Source organism: Gigantopelta aegis, chromosome 11, assembly GCF_016097555.1.
Source record: "Gigantopelta aegis isolate Gae_Host chromosome 11, Gae_host_genome, whole genome shotgun sequence".
Lineage (NCBI taxonomy): Eukaryota > Metazoa > Mollusca > Gastropoda > Neomphalida > Peltospiridae > Gigantopelta > Gigantopelta aegis.
Window position 1 is genome coordinate 34,617,348 of NC_054709.1, and position 17,956 is coordinate 34,635,303.

Consider the following 17,956-nt stretch of genomic DNA (forward strand, 5'->3'; position numbering starts at 1 on the left):
TCTTGGAATAAACGTTCAAAGTGCACATTATACATTGGTGTGCATAATACATGGGAAAATACGGTAGTGAAAAGTACATCGGAGTGTTTAAAAACTAGGCTCTGCTACTTTAACAAACTCAGGACAGTCTGTTTACCGGTCAGCTGATGCAATGTTTACCTTCCTGTCGGGTCGTCCCAGGTCACTTGTACGCTCTGCGACGCCTCGGGGGCGGACAGGTTGTCTGAACTCCTGCCTGAAAGAAGGAAGAAAGGAATGTTTTATTTAACTTTTTTCTTTTTTCCTTTTTTTGTTTGACGACACCATAGAGCACATTGATTAATCACACATCGGTCACTGAATGTCAAACATTTTATAATTCTGACTCGTAGACATCAGTTTAAATTTAAAGTTTGTTGTCTTTAACAACACCACAATAATGAAAGTTTGTTTTATTTAACGATGCCACTAGAGCACATTGATTTTTTATCTTATCATTGGCTATTGGACGTCAAACATATGGTCATTCTGACACTGTTTTTTTAGAGGAAACCCGCTGTCGCCACATAGGCTACTCTTTTACAAAAAGCTGCAAGGGATCTTTTATTTGCACTTCCCACAGGCAGGATAGCACAAACCATGATCTTTGTTGAATCAGTTATGGATCACTGGTCGGCGCAAGTGGTTTACACCTACCCATTGAGCCTTGCAGAGCACTCACTCAGGGTTTGGAGTCGGTATCTGGATTAAAATCCCATGCCTCGACTGGGATCCGAACCCAGTACCTTACAGCCTGTAGACCGATGGCTTAACCACGATGCAACTGATGGCCGGTAGTATAGTAATGTTACCGGTGGCAAAGGGTTGTAGATATTCAGAAATACATTTCAAGTTATTTCAATCTAATCACAGATTAACTATTCAGTGGTTTTGAGTTGAAATGTTTTGAGGTCCGCAAGTTTGTACGCAATTTGGGATTGCTTACTTGGGGCACAACGTTTATCGCCTCAACTTTGATGCCATCTAAATCCCTGGGGCCCCTTGTCATTAAGTTTGGAATAGCTTGGAGAGAAAAAAATAACCTACTCCCACTTCTTCGACTTCTCTTACTGGCAACTTCTTTCTTGTCCTCTGAAAAAGACGGCCACCATCACCACAAGACAAAACAACACAGACTAGCTAACACAATATAGACTAGCTAAAATAACACAGACTAGCTAACACAACAGAAACATCATGCAGTTGATGAGTGCATGGGAAATGGTATATAAAGAAGGATACATTGCTGAGGGTTTCCTCTCTCACTATCCATATGAAGTGTTTGGTCTAACATATGCTCATGTCAATATAAGAGAGAGAGAGAGAGAGAGAGAGAGAGAGAGAGAGAGAGAGAGAGAGAGAGAGAGAGAGAGAGAGAGAGAGAGAGAGAGAGAGAGAGAGAGAGAGAGAGAGAGAGAGAGAGAGAGAGAGAGAGAGAGAGAGAGATTGAGACCGAGACAGAGTGTCAAAGAAATGGGGGAAGAAAGAGTGTGAGAGAGAGAGAGAGAGAGAGAGAGAGAGAGAGAGAGAGAGAGAGAGAGAGAGAGAGAGAGAGAGAGAGAGAGAGAGAGAGAGAGAGAGAGAGAGAGAGAGAGAGAGACCGAAACAGAGAGTGTCAAAGAAATGGGGGAAGAAAGAGGGAGAGAGTGTGTGAGAGAGTGTGTGAGAGAGTGAGAGAGTGAGAGAGAGAGAGAGAGAGAGAGCTGGGGGGGAAGAGGGTGGAGAGGGAGCTGGGGAAGGGAGATGGACGACAGGGTGATATAGGTGACATGGTTACAATTTGGTGTGTAATCTGTGTCAATGCAATGGGTTTTTCACAAATTATGTCTTGTCAAAATGTGGGTGGAATCAAATGGTAATTAAATTAGGGCAATTTATTGTAATACGTAGATCGGACTTTTCAGGACCGTGTGACAACAATGAAATGATATCTAAGTGTTAGCTAAGACATATATCACACACTACAGTTTACATTTTACTGTATTAGAACATGCTCTCATGTGTTGTAAAATCCAATGAGATCTCAGTGTTAGCCAAGTCATATATCACACACTACAGTTTACATTTTACTGTATTAGAACATGCTCTCATGTGTTTTAAAATCCAATGAGATCTCAGTGTTAGCCAAGACATATATCACACACTACTGTTCACATTTTACTGTTTTAGAACATACTCTCATGTGTTTTAAAATCTAATGAGATCTCGGTGTTAGCCAAGACAAATATCACACACTAGTGTATGACAACATACTCTCACTTGTTCTCCAGTCGACATCGGTTACATACTAGTGTTAACATTAACAGACAATCATTGGAATCCACTACCTTTCAAACTCCACCGGTTCTGTCGTGATGATGGCCGACTCCTGCTGCTGTCAGAAGTGTTTCCTGATGTGTTCAACTGGCCACTGGCTGGAAGATAAATACACAGGACTCATTTACTAAAAGTTTGTTTTGTTTAACAACACCACTAGAGCACATTGATTTATTAATCATTGACTATTGGATGTTAAACATTTGGTACTTCTGACATATAGGCTTAGAGAAAAGCCCCTGCTCCATTTTCCTGTTAGGACAAACACACCACGGCCTTTGATATACCAGTCGTGGTGCACTGGCTGGAATGAGAAATAGCCCAATGGGCCTAAGTTACTCAAATATTTACTGTACCTCCATTACATCCCTTTCGGACAGGTTTTTTAAAAAGTTAACCTGTTCCAAAAATTAATTACTCTTTATCATTATTGTATGATTTTCTAAACCAGAACCCTAAACGTAACCCAATTTCTTTCTGGAAGAGCCCCCCCCCCCCCCCCCCCCCCATCCATACTCACTCTTGACTGGTTGCATTTAATTCCAAAGCGCTATCAAAAATTTCTTTCTGGCAGAAACACTGCATTCCACAGACACACACCCCTCCCCCCATCAACTACCATTACTTTGTACCCAAAAAATTTAGTATACCATTAATCCATACCCCTCTCCTACCCAGTCCCCAAACTGACCAGAACTACCATCACTCTATACAGCAAGGGATCTTTTATAATTACTTTCAGACAGTACAGCACATACTACAGCCTTTGATGATAACCTAGTTGAGAGGCATTGGATGGAACAGGAAAACCTCCAGAGAATCGGTCTGCCAAGTGGATTTGATCCTCTGATCGAAGCACCTTAGGTGAGCAGACTACCCAATGAGCTATATCCGATCATGCTCTAAGTACTGGTATTGCCTTTTCATGATCATAAAGGACAGAAACCGTCTGGTGGCATAAACCAGGATTTTACAAATACAGAATAACCAGTCAATAACATCGGATATCGGCTTTATCCTGTGAAGGTAAGAATGGGAAATTTTGCAAGGCCCTGCCTCGCAGAATTTCTCATATGTCCTGAACAGGATAAAGCAGATATCCGACGTCAGTAACTAGTTCTCATATGTCCTGAACAGGATAAAGCAGATATCCGACGTCAGTAACTAGTTATTATTTTTATCCTGCAGACCATAAAAATTAAAGGGAAAAGCTATTATTTTTGTTATTTCTGCCACATTGTACGATGACCTAGAGGTCAAAAGAGCAATTTTGTAGCTATGCGTGTCAAAAGTCATAATCTGCTAGTATACGTTTATGACTTTGCTTTAATTGGTCATCATAATCAATAGAAACAGTGGTTACAGGATAAAACCTATTTAAAATCTTTCTTATATTGCAGTTTACAGAACATTTATCAGATAAAGTTCCTTATAATCCAACTTTTAAAAAAAACACAATCAGAGAATGTTCCTTACAGCCAAGTTATTTTTTCTAAACCAATGAGAAAATATTTCTTATAGTGTAGCTTTTTTATATACCAATAAGCATGTGTTTCTTACAGCCAAGTTATTTCTAAACCAATGAGAAATGTTTCTTATAGTGTAGCTTTTTTATAAACCAATAAGCATGTGTTTCTTACAGTCAAGTTTTTTGGTTCTTCTCTTCGTTCCTTTCTTCCCTCTGAAAATAATATTAAAAAAGCATTCTGAGAGTACTGTTAAAGAAATACATGTCTCCTACTGGGCCCCACACATTTTTGTATCTCCTAAGTTCAAGGGCCGTGACTCTGTCAGCTGCCAACCCCTAGCCACAAGTGAGAATAGCATTCATGACAAGCTTGGCATAGCAAATGATATATGAGCGTAGAATGGCCAAATGTCATAAACAATAGCAAAAGAAAACACCAAATAGCTACGTCATGCTATTTTTAGCATAGATAGCGCTTGTCGACAGTTAAGGGATACGGATATACCCGAAATGTAACGAATGTTGTCAAATAAGTCAGGCGATTTGAACAGGATTATGAATGACCATAATTTTTATTTTTTTTGTAAACAGCATCGAAATGCAATAAACTCAAAATTAACTGTTGTGCGATGATGTAATCAATGCTAAATTTGAATGTTTATATTTTTATTTTAAGTTACAATTAAAATTACTCTATTCCTAACTGGCATACATTCACATGCAATTTTCTATATTCATGGCATGCAAGCGTAACATAACTAAAGAACAGTGCTTTGAAGGTTTTATTGTACGCAACACTGGGGTCGGCCTACAGTAAAACTACATGCCACTTATTGAATACATCTTACTATAACCTTTTTACAATGGTTTTTAACCCGCAAATTATACTTTTATATGCTGGAATAAAAAAGAGAGAAAAAGCCACAAAAATTAGGAATTCAGTTTTTAGTTACTGTATTCCAAGATCACGTCCAATTTTTAGTATAACTGCCAGAAATCGCCCGTTTTTCAACTGTACTCTGTAGACCTTTAATTTGTGATAAAGATGAAACGTATACGCTTGCCAAATAAAACATAATTCATGAGTAGAAACTTTGGCCAAATACACTAATCATCCAGTTATGTTTATCTGTTGCAAAAGTTATTACTGGTTTTCATTAGCATATCATACTAGATTTTTTTCAACTGAGCGTTGCAATTTGGGCTTGAGCGTAGCAAACGTCGACTAAGTGTAGCAAACTAGGCCCAAAACGTAGCAGTTGGCAGCTCTGCTCTGTATAGCAAATAGTTAAATCATCATGAAAGTCAAACGTAATCTGTTAATGTACGCGATAAAGATACACACAATATTTCAGCTCTATAGCTTTAGGCATGGGAGAAAAAGTCCAGAAAACTATTTTTTGTATCTCCTAATTTTAAGGACCATAACTGTGTCACAAATAAGTAAATCGTCATGAAAGTCACAACTTGATCTCCAACAGTATATATAAAGCTATTCATAAAATTTCAGTGGAATATCTCAAGGCATTGTGAAAAAAACATATGAAAAACTATGTGTGGGACAGACGGATGGACTGACAGACAGACAGGAGATGAAACCCCGGCTGGACAAGAAGGGGACTAAAAGGACAACTGAAATGAGTTAATGCGACACTGATATGATTACACCTTAAAGGTTAACTTCGTAATAAAATTATAAACTATGAACTGCATGGTTTAAATCTATCTTACTGTATACTTTGTCTAAAGTAAATAGAGATTCTACGAGCTTGTGTGTCGTACTGATTTTATCAAACTATGAACTGCATGGTTTAAATCTATCTTACTGTATACTTTGTCTAAAGTAAATAGAGATTCTACGAGCTTGTGTGTCGTACTGATTTTATCAAACTATGAACTGCATGGTTTAAATCTATCTTACTGTATACTTTGTCTAAAGTAAATAGAGATTATACGAGTTTGTGTGTCGTACTGATTTTATCAAACTATGAACTGCATGGTTTAAATCTATCTTACTGTATACTTTGTCTAAAGTAAATAGAGATTCTACGAGCTTGTGTGTCGTACTGATTTTATCAAACTATGAACTGCATGGTTTAAATCTATCTTACTGTATACTTTGTCTAAAGTAAATAGAGATTATACGAGCTTGTGTGTCGTACTGATTTTATCAAACTATGAACTGCATGGTTTAAATCTATCTTATTGTATACTTTGTCTAAAGTAAATAGAGATTCTACGAGCTTGTGTGTCATACTGATTTTATCAAACTATGAACTGCATGGTTTAAATCTATCTTACTGTATACTTTGTCTAAAGTAAATAGAGATTCTACGAGCTTGTGTGTCGTACTGATTTTATCAAACTATGAACTGCATGGTTTAAATCTATCTTACTGTATACTTTGTCTAAAGTAAATAGAGATTCTACGAGCTTGTGTGTCGTACTGATTTATCAAACTATGAACTGCATGGTTTAAATCTATCTTACTGTATACTTTGTCTAAAGTAAATAGAGATTCTACGAGCTTGTGTGTCGTACTGATTTTATCAAACTATGAACTGCATGGTTTAAATCTATCTTACTGTATACTTTGTCTAAAGTAAATAGAGATTATACGAGCTTGTGTGTCGTACTGATTTTATCAAACTATGAACTGCATGGTTTAAATCTATCTTACTGTATACTTTGTCTAAAGTAAATAGAGATTCTACGAGCTTGTGTGTCGTACTGATTTTATCAAACTATGAACTGCATGGTTTAAATCTATCTTACTGTATACTTTGTCTAAAGTAAATAGAGATTATACGAGCTTGTGTGTCGTACTGATTTTATCAAACTATGAACTGCATGGTTTAAATCTATCTTACTGTATACTTTGTCTAAAGTAAATAGAGATTCTACGAGCTTGTGTGCCGTACTGATTTTATCAAACTATGAACTGCATGGTTTAAATCTATCTTACTGTATACTTTGTCTAAAGTAAATAGAGATTATACGAGCTTGTGTGTCGTACTGATTTTATCAAACTATGAACTGCATGGTTTAAATCTATCTTACTGTATACTTTGTCTAAAGTAAATAGAGATTATACGAGCTTGTGTGTCGTACTGATTTTATCAAACTATGAACTGCATGGTTTAAATCTATCTTACTGTATACTTTTTCTAAAGTAAATAGAGATTCTACGAGCTTGTGTGTCGTACTGATTTTATCAAACTATGAACTGCATGGTTTAAATCTATCTTACTGTATACTTTGTCTAAAGTAAATAGAGATTATACGAGCTTGTGTGTCGTACTGATTTTATCAAACTATGAACTGCATGGTTTAAATCTATCTTACTGTATACTTTGTCTAAAGTAAATAGAGATTCTACGAGCTTGTGTGTCGTACTGATTTTATCAAACTATGAACTGCATGGTTTAAATCTATCTTACTGTATACTTTGTCTAAAGTAAATAGAGATTATACGAGCTTGTGTGTCGTACTGATTTTATCAAACTATGAACTGCATGGTTTAAATCTATCTTACTGTATACTTTGTCTAAAGTAAATAGAGATTATACGAGCTTGTGTGTCGTACTGATTTTATCAAACTATGAACTGCATGGTTTAAATCTATCTTACTGTATACTTTGTCTAAAGTAAATAGAGATTCTACGAGCTTGTGTGTCGTACTGATTTTATCAAACTATGAACTGCATGGTTTAAATCTATCTTACTGTATACTTTGTCTAAAGTAAATAGAGATTATACGAGCTTGTGTGTCGTACTGATTTTATCAAACTATGAACTGCATGGTTTAAATCTATCTTACTGTATACTTTGTCTAAAGTAAATAGAGATTATACGAGCTTGTGTGCCGTACTGATTTTATCAAACTATGAACTGCATGGTTTAAATCTATCTTACTGTATACTTTGTCTAAAGTAAATAGAGATTATACGAGCTTGTGTGTCGTACTGATTTTATCAAACTATGAACTGCATGGTTTAAATCTATCTTACTGTATACTTTGTCTAAAGTAAATAGAGATTATACGAGCTTGTGTGTCGTACTGATTTTATGAAACGAGTGTCAGGATTCTTTTATTGTGCGAGCGAGAGTAATACATAAATCCTGGCACGAGTTCCGTAAAATCAGTACAATTCACACACAAGATTAATAATTTCTTTATTATCCACATTATCTATAATATTATTATTTATGAATAGCTTAAAAAGGACTGTATCAAAACATTTCAAACATAACCAAAAGGTGATAACACAGAGCTAAGACTGGAGAAGCCACATTATGTTATGACGTCACTTCCCAATCGATGGTCGCATGAAATCGTTATCACACGTGCGTCATACTGGTTATATTTCCCTGTATATCTTTAACTATGTGGATAATAAAATGAGTTACTCCTACTTTTGCTTTCACACAAGTCCTGCAAAACGTCCTAGAAAATTCCAACGCTAAACGTTCCGAACTTTACCTAAAAATAAGGACACCTTATACGTGACGTCATTTTAATGTTTTTAGTATGTACACTATACAGCATATGGGGAAAATCAAACCAATTACATCAGTATTCAAGAGAAAACCCAACCCCTGCAATTGTTCACGGCAAAAGGCAATACTGGGGAGATTGTTGTTGAGTTTTAAATTGTCCATGACATATTTTTTGCTGTGGACCATATTCAATTTGTTTTCAATGAAAGAAAGAAATGTTTTATTTAACGACGCACTTAACACATTTTATTTACGGTTATATGGCGTGAGACATATGGTTAAGGACCACACAGATTTTGAGAGGAAACCCGCTGTCGCTACTACATGGGCTACTCTTTTCGATTAGCAGCAAGGGGTCTTTTATTTGCGCTTCCCACTGGCAGGATAGCACAAACCATGGCCTTTGTTGAACCAGTTATGGATCACTGGTCGGCGCAAGTGGTTTACACCTACCCATTGAGGGTTTGGAGTTGGTATCTGGATTAAAAATCCCATGCCTCGACTGGGATCCAAACCCATTACCTACCAGTCTGTAGACCGATGGCCAAACCACGATGCCACTGAGACCGGTTGTTTTCAATGACTATGTCACTATTCAAGAGAGTCAACTCTAGGTTGCTTCCTCTTAGCCAAAAACCAAATTTAAGGCAGGATTTTGAATACATTTTATAAAATTGAAACAGCCTTTATTGTAAATAAAAACACTGGCAATGTCATCATCTCATATCCGACTATAACTTGGCAAAAACAACTGTGGTCTGTAGTTTATAATAATCATAGCAGTGACTTCCCTAGAAATTTGGCAAGGCATGGTAGACCAAACACTTTTGGAGCATTTTCACCATTTTCAGGGCACTTGTTTTTCATTAAAAATACACAAAAATTAATTGAAATAACATTAATGTAATTTAGGTGCTTGCTTTAATAAATGAATGGCAAAAGATATAAAAGGCATATTTTATTAATTAATAATACCTTTTTGGGTGTTATAAACTAAGGCAGTTTTAGAATTAATTACTGAAAAAGGTTTGTTTCATCTCAGGGCAGCATGGTGTTGATTAAGGCAAGATGGTGCTAGACTATTGAGGCATGGTGCTGCACCATGCTAAATCAAACTAGGGAAAACACTACATAGTGTTTCCCCTAGAAATTTGGCAAGGCTAAACACTCTGGAGACATTTTCTTTATTTTCATGGTTCTTTTTTTTTTCATTAAAGAATAAAAAATAATCAAAATCGAAATAAATGTAATTAATGTGCTTGCTTTAATAAATGTGTGGCAAAATATATAGCAGGCAAAATTTTTAAATTAATAATACATTACTGAGTGTTTTATAAACTAAAGCAGTTTTAGAATTAATTATTGAAAAAGTCGTTTATCTCAGGGCAGCATGGCACCGATAGGCAAAATGGTGCCACACTATTGAGGCATGGTGCCGCACAATGCTAAAACAAGCTAGGCAAAACACGGTAATCAACTTACGAGCTGGACATCATGGTCTCTATCTGTTTGGACAAGACTTCTCTTATCTCCAGGGTACTGCCCATGTCTGGTGCCACGCACTCCTGTAAAACACGAAGGAAGGAAGGAAATGTTTTATTTAAGGATCACAGATATTGAGAGAGGAAACCCGCTATCGCCACTTCATGGAATACTCTTTTCGATAAGCAGCAAGGAATCTTTTATATGCACCATCCCACAGACAGCGTAGCACATACCACAGCCTTTGATATACCAGTCATGATGCACTGGCTGGAACAAGAAATAGCCCAATGGGCCCACCGACAGGGATCGATCCCACACCGACTGCGCATCGAGAGAGCGCTGTACCACCGGGCTACGTCCAACCTCCCTGTAAAACACGAAGTCTGCGAAATTAAATCTTTTGCCTACCTTATGTTAGCAGCACGAAGCCCAGTGGTAAAGCACTAACCTGACGCACAGTTGATCAAGGATCGATACCCATCAGTGGGCCCATTGCAATATTTCTCATTCCGGCTAGTGCACCACAACTGGTATATCAAAAGCCGGGGTATGTGCTATCCTGTCTGTGGGATGATGCATGTAAAAGAGCTCTTGCTAATAATGGAAAAATGTAGCGGGTTTCATCTCTAAGACTATATGTCAAAATTACCAAATGTTTGACATCCAACAGCCAATGATTAATAAATCAATGTGCTCTAGTGGTGTTGTTAAACAAAACAAACTAATGTTTAAGGAATCCTCAGGCTGAATGGGCTAACAGATAAAAATCCTTAGAAAGATAAAACTTATATTGGTGCAGATCCAGGGAGTGATAAAGGGGTGTGCGTGCATATGTGTGTACACACATCTCCTCTCCCCCTCCCTGAAAATCCAGTGCTTAACATCAGTTATTTCTTTTAGTGTTAATGAATTAATTTTATTTCTTTGAAGTGAGGTAGATGTAATATCTTGTTTCGTTTAGCATTTCTGGGTGAAATTTAGGAAAAGTTGCACCACTTATTCCCAGAAATCCTGAATTGGGCCCGGTTTGCATCCAAATGAAGACGCGTACTGTAAAGTTCTTTAAAAGCTCGAAAAGTCAATGTTTTAGACTTAAGTGGGTCAAAATTAAATTCACTAAATTAAAAACAACCAATCACAGGTCATTTTTCAAGAAACGGATGTATGTATGTATGTATGATTACCCTCTGCCTATCATTCTCATTATCTTAATATAAAAAAAACTTTCCAATTTCTCACACAATTTCAATCTGCTTGTGTCATGCTGTTATATTTTAATTCCGTAATGCTCAAAAATATCTCTCAGAGGTGCTAATTTTTCACACACTCTATCGAAAACCTTCCCGTCATCCCAGGCTGTACTATATCCAGCAGGTAACAATTGTTTTCTTAGCAGGACACATTTCTTTTGGCCTTCTGATTTTGAAAAATAATAGCAGACCATACTTTTGTTCCTACTTTGAGCTCTGAAAACTTGTGTTTTTTAAATCACATAGATGAGAATGCCATATCCTAAAAAATCATGAAAGTTACAGCTTATTTGGAAAAAAGTTTTCTACCATTCTTTTTGTTTATTTTATGTCAAGTCTTCGGCTATAGACTACGTATAAATGTTACATTAACATTTTTAAAAATAATTTGTTAATTTTCTTAAGTCTTTTTCTTCCATGACTTGGTAGACGTAAAAATTTTTGGCAAAACCTGGCAGCGCAAAAATCCGGAATTCCAGACAATTCTCATCTATGAAATCACCTTTTGTTTCTCCTCCTCTTTATTATTGAGACGATTATTTTCCTCCTCCGAAGAAGACGAACCGCCACCGTGAGCGACAGCCTGTCTGGGTAGAGACAAAGGTGAAGGTCGTTTACTCGGTCTCACACTGGGGGGAGACGCGTCACTCTTCGACTCCTCAAAATCCAGTTTCTTCACATCAGGATCTTTCTCCATTTCCGCGGGTTTCTCTTTTGTGGTGGCAGCGGCGCAACTTTCTATGTCGGTGTCGACGGCCTTCGCCGTGCTTTTAGCCACTCGCCGCGTCGACCGGGCTGGTGTGCTCCTCGTTGAAACGACCTGAGAAGAAAGGAATGTTTATGAATGACACCTCAGCACATTTAGAATAGACATACAGTAGAATCTTGTTGGGTCGAACTCGGAAGGGTCGAATACACTGCAATGCTTGAACCAAAAATGAAGTCCCGACTTACACGTTGTTGACTGAAGGCTGAGTCGAACTACCTGATGGGTTGAACACTTTCTTGAACACCGACGGGGTTAGAGCCAATGGGATTGAACTGTATATATGTTAGACACTCAAAAAATAATTAAAAAATAAACCCACCCCAGCACTGTTTATTCAGTGGGTTGAAACATGCGACATTATTTAATATCATAGTATTAGAATATGTCCTGGATAAATCAAAGTTAACATGAAAAGTTGGCTTAACAACACAACTTGTGCACACTGATTTATTAATCATCGACTAATGGAAGGAAATGTTTTATTTAACAACACAGTCAACACATTTTATGTACGGTTATATGGCTTCAAATATATGGTTAAGGACCACACAGATATTGAGAGAGGAAACCCGCTGTCGCCACTTCATGGACTACTCTTTTCGATTAGCAGCAAGGGATCTTTTATATGCATCATCTCATAGACAGGGTAGTACATACCACACCCTTTGATTTACCAGTCATGGTGCACTGGCTGGAGAGATAAATAGCCCATCTGACCGCGCATCAAGTGAGCGCTTTACCACTGGGCTACATCACGCCCCCACGGCTAATGGATGTCAAATGGTAATTGGTGTCTAGCTCACCGTTATGGAGCAGCTAATCCGAGGTGCTTAAATCAATCGCCAACATACACGGGTGCAGAAATGGAAAATATTTGGTAATTGGTGTCTAGCTTACCGTTATGGAGCAGCTAATCCGAGGTGCTTAACCTTCTGACTACTGCAGGCGAGATATCTCGCCCGACGTCACGTCAGTCGATATACTGTACACTGTATACAGTGCATTCCCCAATTCATATTTCCTGCCGTTTTGCACACGACACTCACCGGAAACGGAAATATAATTAAAGAAAAAAGATTTTTTTTCAAAATGGTGGTTTTTGTTTTGATTTTTTCAATTGAAAATACCTTGAAATTTTGAGTTCAAAAAGTGGTTTTCGGCAAGTATTTTCGCTTGACAACAATGGCAGCACGTCGCGGTCATTTTCAGGGATCGATAGCTGATTGTGACAGCTAATTTGATAATAAATTTGATCGTTTTACCAACAACGAAAATTACCAAATATTGCAATATGAATCGTAGTTTGGGTTTTAAAAAAAATTCTGGTTAGAAAACCACTGTTATCGGGAATAATGGACATAAATACTGGACAGCTGGCCACAAATGCCCGTAAGTAAACGCATCTTTTTAGATTTTTTGCCTAATTTTAATCACCATTAGCCGATCTAAAATAATAAAAATTACAAAAAAAGACGAAAATAATACTTACCAATTCATATATGAACTTTATTTCATGTATTTATGAAACATTTAAGTGAATATATGTGAGTAAAAATTATAAACTTGTACCCACTCAACGTGGTTTTTGTTAAAAATTAATCCAGTAGTCTAAAGGTTAAATCAATCGCCAACATACACGGGTGCAGAAATGGAAAATATTTGGTAATTGGTGTCTAGCTCACCGTTATGGAGCAGCTAATCCGAGGTGCTTAAATCAATCGCCAACATACACGGGTGCAGAAATGGAAAATATTTGGTAATTGGTGTCTAGCTCACCGTTATGGAGCAGCTAATCCGAGGTGCTTAAATCAATCGCCAACATACACGGGTGCAGAAATGGAAAATATTTGGTAATTGGTGTCTAGCTCACCGTTATGGAGCAGCTAATCCGAGGTGCTTAAATCAATCACCAACATAGACGGGTGCAGAAATGGAAAATATTTCACTAGCCCGCTGGACTAGAACCAACTAAAATTTACTAGCCCGCCAGAATTTCTATTAGTTCACCAGCCTATAGAACAATATATTATTGTTTAACAATATTATAATATACTGTCTTGATTTAGTAAACTAGTATGGGAGTGGCAGTACTCTTTGTGGCAATGAAAGAGGGAATAGAACAGAACAGAATAGATGTTTAAGGACACCCCAGCACAAAAAATACATCGGCTATTGGGTGTCACAATGAAAGAGGGATGAAATCTCCAGCAACAGTTATCCTTGCAAGTGGCTGTCCTACTATAGACAAGACACTGGATAGAGATCCATGGAATCATCCACTATATATAATGCAGAGTTGAGGATTCGATGCAAAAAGAAAATTAATCATAATAAAACAAAATTAATCATAATGTTTAAAAATAATAAACAAATGCAAAATTACAGTCAGTCAGAAAAAGACAGATCGCCCATCGGACTGGTAGTTGAATTTTGTACTTCTTCCGTCAGCGGGCGAGTGCTTTCTGTACCCCTGAACAAATGTCATAAATAGCCTTGTGAAACAGGAAATCTCACATAGTGTTTTCTTCAAAAAATACATTACAGGTAGCACTAAACTAAATAACTTCCAGCTGGGTCAAAGTTCGAGGTGCACCAAATATTTGATAGAGAAGTTAACACCACAAGTCCCGTGATTGGTGATAAATGTGAGTGTGTTGGGTGTAAAAAAAAAAGAAGTTTTATCCAGGCAAAAATTATATGCAATTTTATTTCATCTATTACCACTGTGTCAAGTAGCACTGTGCTTGAAACATGTATGGGGTACCAGTAAAAAAAAGTACTCAAATTTTGTACAGAACTAGGGTAGTCATAAACACTACCACGTATCTCTGAAATGAGCAGCTTCATCCCCAATTTTTTGTGATTCACTTTAAGAGTGAGGGGTGGTAGTATTTATATCTGTGGTGTTTATGTCGATTGATACGCTTTAGGTAGGAGTTTTAGCCACATATGTTACTATTGACATCAATGAAATTTGATTTGGTGGTGTACACTCTACTGACCAGACTAAGATTTGGATTGTAGTTGTGTGGAAACTGAGCTTCATCAACACGTAGTTTTTGTTCCTTGCACTGAAAATAAACAAAATAAAAAATTATATTTCATACACGTAAAATAAAACAATATATGTTCTCAATAAAATTCATGAATAATTTTTGGATAGTAAAAAAATTAATATTCTGGTAGCCGTTAATTTATTGGAATTTCAATGCTAGTATTTTATTCTGTGAGTAACAACAGAACCCCTAAGAAATCACAATCTGGTATTTTCAATGTTTTCATTTAATTCATTAAACAATATTTCCAGCTTTAAAAATAATTAGCTAACATTTTGTAGGAAATAAAAAAACCTAAAATAAAAATGAATTATAAATGCAAATAATTTGTCAAAAAAGAAAAACAAAACCCAATGCAAAACATTTTGTAGGAGATAAAAAAAAACTAAAACAAAAATGCATTATAATTGCAAATAATTTGTGAAAAAAAAAAAAATACAAAAAACATACAAAACAAAATGAAGTCACAAGTATTTTCAATAAAATCAAAATAGTTTTATGTAGTTTTAATAGAGGATTCTCACTGAACCATTACCGTTACGGATAAGCATATTAAGCCGAATTTACGATACGAAGCCTGTTTACGTGTTACATGCATGTAATAACTTCTACTCACATATCTACACTTAACCTTCCGACTACTGGATTAATGTTTGACAAAAACCATGTTGAGTGGGTACAAGTTTATAACTTCTACTCACATATCTACACCTAACCTTCCGACTACTGGATTAATGTTTGACAAAAACCATGTTGAGTGGGTACAAGTTTATAACTTCTACTCACATATCTACACTTAACCTTCCGACTACTGGATTAATGTTTAACAAAAACCATGTTGAGTAGGTACAAGTTTATAACTTTTACTCACATATCTACACTAACCTTCCGACTCACTGGATTAATGTTTGCAAAAACCATGTTGAAAATAACTTTTACTCACATATCTACACCTAACCTTCCGACTACTGGATTTGTTTATGTAGTAGGTACAAGTATAACTTTTATACATAAAATAATGTTAATATGTAAAAAATAAAGTAAACACTGTCCGATATTTACTGCCATTATTGCCAATCACTGTTCTGCCGACCACATTTTTGGGGGGAAACGGTATCCCAATATTTCGTTGTTGGTCACAATCAGCTATCGATTCCTCAAAATGACCAAGACGTTCTGCCATTTTTGTCTATTGAAAATACTAGCCGATATCCAGTTTTTCAACTCAAAATTAATAGGTATTTTTCATTGAAAAACAAAAAACTAAATTCGCTAGTCTCCATTAATCTATTCCCTGTTGTTCTATTATTATTTCTGGTCATTGCCATGTGCAAAATGGCAGGAAAATGAATGAGTGAATGCACTGTATGCTGTGTACAGTGTGTCGGCTTAAGTTACGTCGGGCAAGATATCTCGCCTGCAGTATCGAGAAGGTTGAGGTAAACTTACAGCGTAAAGCCAATACGGTGATACAATAATTTTTCCTCGGTCTCGGGCATTTCGAAAGTCTTTGTTCTTGTCATTAGCTCGGCCCTGCAAAAATAGAGTTTTATAACTTGAATATATTCACATAGCGATTCATCCTGAATATTTCACCAGGGTCCCATGTCTCATGTGAATGGGAAAATTGGCTGAGTAAATCATACTTGGGGTACATTTTCAGGCTACTGAATGATACACTACATCAAAAATTAAATTAATTTATTACACAAAACATAATTATCTCGCCTTCAAGTAAAATACTTGAATTTCATTGGTTATTTAGCCTTGGATAAAACCCTTATACCCCAAGTGGGCGGAGTCAAATCTCTTATACCTCACCTGTAACATCGGACTGTTGTTACTGTATTAATGCGCCATGCAGAAATTGGTCTGTTGGGGGCTGTACATAATTTTCAACATTTTCACAAGTATACAAACCATATGCTGGGGGGGGGGGGGGGGTTAAGGGGCCAGCATACACTGTTTTTGAAAACGAAAAATGTTGATCAACATTTTTCATTTTGGGGATGTACACTTTTGGGGGGGGGGGGGGGGGGGGGGTGGTCAAAAGTGTACGCTTTATACACTTGTGAAAATGTTGAAAATTATGGACGGCCCCTTACCAACAAATAAAACAGTTTTTATTTTAATGTAGCGAAGCATTGTAATAATATAGATGAAAGACGTCAGTATTCCAATGACATCACTTTGCATCTCCTTACAATAACCATAACTGAGTACATGACGTTTCCGTTTTAAGAATGGTGGAAAAATTCCAATGCAAAATTGCTGTTTAAATTTTTTTGTTTGAACATTACTAATACACTTGAATGTATGATTAAAAGATTGTACCTTTTACAAAATACGGATTTCAAGTGAAATCACGGTAAGATACGCTCTATTTGTTGTGTACGAAGCCAAAATAAGGGTGTGAGAAAAGTGATGTTTCCGTGTAGTCATGTTTTCATTATATAAATGACGATTAGTAGTCCTTTAAACTTTATGTTTACCATGACACAACTGAAAATCTAGTACAAAATAAACAAAGTTGGTTTGTTTTGTTTAACAAAACCACTAAACAACAATAGATTTATCAAGCATTAAGGGCTATTGGATGTCAAACATTTGGTAATTTTGACATATAGTCTTAGAGAGGAAACCTGCTACAGTTTTCCATTAGTAGCAAGGGATCTTTTATATGCACCATCCCTCAGACAGGATAGCACATACTACAGCCTTTTATATACCTGGAAGATGTAGTGGGTACAGGACAGTGTATAGTTCACTAGGCTATCACAAACACTAGGACGTACCTGGAAGATGTAGTGGGTACAGGAAAGTGTGCAGTCCACTAGGCTATCACAAACACTACGACCTACCTGGAAGATGTAGTGGGTACAGGACAGTGTGTAGTTCACTAGGCTATCACAAACACTAGGACGTACCTGGAAGATGTAGTGGGTACAGGACAGTGTAGTTCACTAGGCTATCACAAACACTAGGACGTACTTGCAAGATGTAGTGGGTACAGAACAGTGTGTACTTCACTAGGCTATCACAAACACTACGACCTACCTGAAAGATGTAGTGGGTACAGGACAGTGTGTACTTC

At 36.7% G+C, this 17,956-nt stretch overlaps 1 protein-coding gene across 1 annotated transcript in view; it reads right to left on the reverse strand.

Moving 5' to 3' along the window:
* The window catches only part of LOC121385660 (DNA topoisomerase 2-binding protein 1-A-like), an 80,451-nt gene that overhangs the window by 19,534 nt on the left and 42,961 nt on the right, over positions 1–17,956 (reverse strand). The window contains exons 27-34 of the mRNA XM_041516420.1: positions 16,312–16,395; positions 14,809–14,877; positions 11,540–11,857; positions 9,785–9,867; positions 3,975–4,015; positions 2,346–2,432; positions 1,066–1,110; positions 160–235 (exon numbers count right to left, since the gene is read on the reverse strand). Coding sequence (XP_041372354.1) covers positions 160–235; positions 1,066–1,110; positions 2,346–2,432; positions 3,975–4,015; positions 9,785–9,867; positions 11,540–11,857; positions 14,809–14,877; positions 16,312–16,395 — 803 coding nt within the window. The remainder of the gene's footprint in view (positions 1–159; positions 236–1,065; positions 1,111–2,345; positions 2,433–3,974; positions 4,016–9,784; positions 9,868–11,539; positions 11,858–14,808; positions 14,878–16,311; positions 16,396–17,956) is intronic.